The sequence below is a fragment of the Ursus maritimus genome, unplaced genomic scaffold (assembly GCF_017311325.1).
Source record: "Ursus maritimus isolate PB19 unplaced genomic scaffold, ASM1731132v1 scaffold_21, whole genome shotgun sequence".
Taxonomy (NCBI): Eukaryota; Metazoa; Chordata; class Mammalia; order Carnivora; family Ursidae; genus Ursus; species Ursus maritimus.
The window spans coordinates 940,824-946,979 of NW_024424564.1; the positions used below are offsets into that span (position 1 = coordinate 940,824).

Below are 6,156 nucleotides of genomic sequence, written 5' to 3' on the forward strand. Positions count from 1 at the left end.
AATTAACCTTTGGTATGCTTCAGACAAAGGAGATCAAGTTTTGTACTGTTGTTCTTTTTGTGTTTTTTGGTGCAAAAAGGTGGTTTTATTAAAGCACGGGGATGGGACCTGTAGGCAGGAAGAGCTGCTGCCCAAAGGAGACAAGTTTAAAACAATAATTTAAAAAACTGTAGAAGTTCAAACATATCCCCCAATGTGAAAAAACCTAGGGCTTTGAAGAACAGCATTCCTTGACAGAACCAGAACACATGTTATACTTCTATAACATAATAAAACAGAGTTGAATGCCAAGCGTTATGCCTAGGACTTCTGGAAAGATTTTCTAGTTGTAGCATTTCAAGAAAATGGTTTTGAATTATCACTCTGAACAGTCATATACTTAACAGGGGAAGGGAAAAAGACTGTGTTTTTCTTCTAAATCACCATAATGCCCTATGCAAACCTATTATGGCACATTTTCCATCTCTCAAGTTTTTGTTCAATGTTTGTCCCCCAGGCCTAGCCTGTGACTCCCTGCGCACAGCAGGTACCTGAAAGATTGTCTTTATATCCCCAGCACTTAATACTCCTGTAACACAGGTCCTTACTGTCAGACATAAAGAAATACTGAAATAGGAAGCATTTCTATACTCCGACAAATACACAGAAGTTAGAGGGAATAAAAACTGCCAAAATGCAGAAGCTCAAAGATTTACAGGAGGACAACACATTTAGTTTTATTTCAATCAAATCACAACACTTTCTTTTCCAACTGCTGCAAAGTGCATCTACAATTTGCTATTACAGATCCACTTTTAAAAGGTTTCCTGACATTACAGCAAGCCTTTTTTTCCCAAACAGAGGAATATTCCCAAATTCTTCCTCAAGTAAAAATAAAAACTCCATTCCAGTAAATGGTAATACATGAAATTACAGTAAACCAGACACTTAAAAGGACAGCCAAAAAAGTCTTCCAACAGTTTATTAGAAAGAATGTAGACATTAAAAAAAAAAAAATCCCCACTGTCATGAACATAAATTGAGGTTTTCAGCCTGGGACAAGCTGAATCAAAAAAAGAAATAAAAAATCCAATAGTGTATTAACATTTTTTTTCACTCATTTGCCATACTGACAGTGCAAATACAATTTGGTCTAAATGTACAGACTCTCAAGCAACAATGTACAGCCTTTCTTTGTCCTCCATGCTGAGAGATGTAAAAGTTTAAGGGTCAAACAATACCAAATGTACAGGCTTCAAAACCATCTAAGTTAGGGCATTCACTAGTTTTAGCTAAGATACATCTGGAACACTGACAAGTGATCACTTACAATAATGTGAAGTAAATTTTTTGAAAAATAAAAGCTTTAGTGGAATAATCCTGGAGGATATACCAGAGGAACAACAAGTTACCAAGTTTAAGGTATCAACCAATTTGTTTCATCAGCCACTTTGAGTCCATTTTCTAAAATCTAAAATTTAGTTATCTTTCTTCTAAGCCAAGAGCTTCCTATCATGTCAGTATCTATGTTATGAAGTAAAGGAGACTGAGGTGAAATGTTTTTATTTATCACAACTGCTTTATCAATTGCCTAGGACCTCAACAGCATGGAAGTCTGGGAAAAGTTCATGCATAAGGTTATTGCCTTAGCTGACTTAAAATTGCCCCATACAATGGTACATATCAACCCTTAGTGAAGCCTTTAAAAAAACAAACAGGTTGAAAAATGGGTTAAAGGAGGCAAATACAGCATCTGCCTTTAGAGCTATCAACTCAGGAATTCTCTCAATTATGAAATCTTGCAGAGAAGTTACTTTTCTTTCTCAAAATCCGGTGATGACAACATTCTTTACTCCAGGTCTGGCATTTCTGAAAGATTTTTAAAAGATTAGTATGAAGTACAAGGGAACAATCTATCAACTTCAAAGTTTTATTTTAAAAAATGTCTTTTTTAATGTAAATACCGAATCATTCAAATTTCTGCTTTGGCTATCTTATCAGACCGTGAAGAAATAATTTTTCTTCCAAAAATTGTAAAGAAGTTAACATCTCTATTTTGAGGGTTTGTGGTCTTTGATGTGAAATATCACTGGGTAAACATCCTTTTTACAAAGATACTTACTTTCATCGTCACTGTCTTGTGAATCCTGCAGAAGGAAGAATTTTAAAAGTTACCAAGTTGATCAAACATTACTCTGCTGTGCTTGCTTCGGCAGCACATACACTAAAAAACATTACTCTGCTAACTGAACAGTTGTCTTAAAAAGCTGAAGCACTGTACTTTATTATTACAGTAGCAAAGATATGTGGTTATATCAAGCTTATGAATTTAAATCACTGGACTTCAGAACAAGTTTACTTAAGATGAACAGACATACAGCTGAGGATCTACTCCCTGTAAGGTGTGTGCCTTCTGACTGGTGCTCATCCTTTAAATCCCTTCCTATCAACCAGATTGAAACTCTGTATAAAATGGTTTCTCTTCTCTCTTGGCATTCAACGGAAGAGGAAAACGGCTTACTGCAAAAACCACTGACTGACAGAAGACAATGAATTCCAATCCTAGCTGCTGAATTGTCTTAAGTACTTTTCAAACCATATTGAACAACTTTCTTGAAGATGTTAGCAGGATGCCAGCGGGAGGTAATGTTGAGAAAAGTGATCCGGTTTACCCTTCTTATAAATTCACAACGTCCATCTATTTACTCTATGGTTTCTGACCATTCCTGCTGCAAAACCTGTTTAACTTAGTCAAAATAATCCCTAAACTCTTACTTGAGTAAGGCATATGATGTCTCTATGTAGTGATTCTCCTGAAATCTGGTCCCTTTAAGAATGGCCCATGGGACACCTGTTCCCTAGTAGATAGCTATCCTTCAAAAATGAGCACATTTCAAAAACTGCTTTTCCCTGTTATTTCTTAGAGGAGAAAAAAAAGACCAACAAGTGGCAAAAAAAGCAATCCTGAATCTATATAAAACAAGCTATAAATACATTGTTTCTTACTATTTAAGTAAACAGAGAAAAGAATTTATAGACTTACATCATCTGCTCCATCTACTTCTGGTAAATCTACATCCTCATCACCACCCATGTTGTTCATCATCTATTTGAAGTGTAAAAATTAGTTTTAAAAATGATGTTAAATTAAGCCCTAGTTATTAGGTTGCAAGCTCCAGAATAAACCTTAAGTCTGTCAAAAGATTTCCACCAATAAAAAAAGCAAAACAAATGTTAAGTACCTTCCTTTCTGGAAAAGGTAGATTATATAGGTAATTACATAAAACCCTGACAACTTGTAGGAAGACTAAGTTCTCATTGAAGAAAAGTGAAGTTATTAATATTAAAACTTATCCAGCAAGATATTTATGTAGGATGTAGAAATTAAACACCGAAATCCTAAATAGTGCTTACCTCTGGTGCCTAAGGAAAAGAATGGGATTCATTTATAGTTGTAAAGCTTTGTATCTTAAGCTAAGTGGCATGTGTATTATGGCATTCTCATTATAGTTTTAAATATTGTGAGGAACCAATAAATGATTTAAAATAAAGAACTTCAGGATGATTAGGCTGTATAAAAGGCCTGAATACTAAATCAAAGACTAAAGAGCAATAACATGTTAAAAAGAGAAAATAAACGTAATTCTTGAAATAAAAGGTACATACTATGGAGAACAATACCTTTATATATGTAAATGCTCTTGTAGACTCACAATACATTGGGACTAACAACAGAACATACTTACATGAAGTACTAATTTCCTATCTTTATCCTGATCATGACGCAAGCAGTACATTACTTAAAAATGTACAAATAACCAAACTAAATTATTAACAGATGGGGAGGGACTTATCTCCCCAAGCTACAGCTTTTCTGTAATTTTTTTAAACTTAAAATAGTCATATAACCATATATAACTTTATAAATAAAAATTTAAAACTTCCAAAATCAATGTTTACCTGCACTTTAGAGTTAGAAGGGGCCTTTAAAAGACACCTAACCATAAAATTGCTCAGTAGAAAAGTTCTGGGCAAAGTAGTGTTAAATAATATGAATAACTAGTAAGGAGTCTCCCTACATGGGATGCCTGGGTGGCTCAGTTGGTTAAGCGGCTGCCTTCGACTCAGATCATTATCCCAGGGTCCTGGGATCGAGTCCCACATTGGGCTCCTTGCTCAGCGAGGAGCCTGCCTCTCCCTCTATCTGCTTCTCCCTCGCCTACCACTCCCCTGCTTGTGCTCTCTCTCGCTGACAAATAAATAAAATCTTAAAAAAAAAGAAAAAAAAAAGTTTCCCTACAGCACTGTTGAACACTTTGGTTAAGTTTCCTGAGCAGGGAAAATGCTCAAATGTGCCAAGCACAATGCTAGCTATTGAGGATACAATGGCAAGAGAAGACAGAATGAACTGAATACATTAAAGAGCTATTAAGGAGGTAAAACAAAAAATAGAACAAAAGATAGCTGTTAATGCTATACTGGACAGAGACAGTTAAGAGAGAACAGTGTTAAGCTGTGTCATGCACAGCTGGGTAAAACGGTGGCACCAATTACTACAGGTAAGGAGTAGGAATAGTACAGTTGAAGAGAATCTTATCTTCCCTTTCCCTTTAATTTGAAATCAAGGTGCCAGAACCATGTGAGACAACCTAATATTCTTTTTCTAATCAGCTTTACTGCTATACATTTATTTCATAAGGTTTATTTTACCTAAAGGGAGATCAATGATTTTTTCCCCTTTGGTTATGGCAATATGTATTTGGTATCTTGGAAAAACAGGCTTACTTAAATCCTTTCCTTGATTTTGCAAACTAAAACACCCTTACACACCACTCATCATGCACATCTCACTACCATTTTTGTGTTTAAAGGTTTATATTCATATTACATGGCTCTAAAATGCAAACTTATACATGCTCCTAAAAAAATTAATTTCAATGCTAGAATAAGAACCAGTTATAAAACAAACACCCCCACAAACTAGCTATATTACACTGATAATACAGTTTATTTTTGTCTGTATACATCAACTTTAGAATTACCACTAATTTTTTAAAAAATTATAAAAGAATATTAAATTTCAGGATTAAATGACCACTGTTAAGATCTTACTTTGTTTTGCTGCAGAATGACCTTCAAAGTAAAATAATTCAGGTCTTAAATACCACTAAGTGCTTTAAAATCAAATTAAATTCACATAAAAATACACTGAGAGGTGGCAAAATGCATCTGTAAGAACTTACCTCAGAGAAACGATCAAAATTAGACATGTCTTCATCTGAATCATCTTCCCAGTCTTTCCAATTATTGAAGTCCACACTAAGCCAATTAAGCTATAGATCAATACAAACATCACCCTATGATTAGGTCAACTTAAACTTACAGGTATGTACCTTAAAACTGTATTTCTGGAACTGGGGGGTTCATACTAGTGAGGCATGGAATTAACATGCAAAAAAAAAATAAATAGACTAGAAAAATCAGAATGAAGTTAAATGTAGTAACAGTCAACACAGTTTCACGAAGCTTCTTTCACAGTTGTTAAAAATCATAGTTTAAAACAACCACCACCACCACCCACAAAAACAATAACAGGAGCACCTGAGTGGCTCAGTCAGTTAAGCCTCTGACTCTTGATTTTGGCTCTCACGGTTTTGAGTTCAAGCCCCACACTGGGCATGGAGAAGACTACTTTTAATTAATACATACATACATACATACAACGACGACAATAATAACAAAACAAAATTCATTGGTAGGAACTATTCTCAGATACAATCGACTTTTTTGTAGCACCAAAATAAGCTTCTATGTGAACCTTACAAAGCCTTCTAAGAAAAATCTGCCTCTTGAATTCAGCAAAAGATTCTGCATCAACTAGTGACTGACTTTATTCTGACCACCTTTGGTTTTAAAATAAAACCCAAAGAAGGAAAAAACATAGAACACAAGACTTTAATAACACTTAACTATGAAACAGAAACATTGTAATCCTCATGCCAAACAAACATGTCATTTATTAATTAAATAAAAATGCAAAACTTTCCCTCCTAAAAAAGAAAAGGAACATACCTTTGCCCTTTCTTTTGTTAACCTTGGCCATGACTGGCCAGATTCGCCTTTTCGTAAACAACATAAAATTGATCTGTCCGTTCTTTTATGCTTGGAATCCTAAAA

At 34.7% G+C, this 6,156-nt stretch overlaps 1 protein-coding gene across 1 annotated transcript in view; it reads right to left on the reverse strand.

Annotated features, from left to right (window-relative positions):
- Positions 1–945: 945 nt before the first annotated feature.
- Positions 946–6,156, reverse strand: part of PTGES3 (prostaglandin E synthase 3) — a 22,382-nt gene continuing 17,171 nt past the window's right edge. Inside the window, exons 4-8 of the mRNA XM_008683683.2 lie at positions 6,052–6,150; positions 5,223–5,312; positions 3,023–3,085; positions 2,102–2,126; positions 946–1,848 (exon numbers count right to left, since the gene is read on the reverse strand). Coding sequence (XP_008681905.1) covers positions 1,829–1,848; positions 2,102–2,126; positions 3,023–3,085; positions 5,223–5,312; positions 6,052–6,150 — 297 coding nt within the window. The 3' untranslated portion in view covers positions 946–1,828. The remainder of the gene's footprint in view (positions 1,849–2,101; positions 2,127–3,022; positions 3,086–5,222; positions 5,313–6,051; positions 6,151–6,156) is intronic.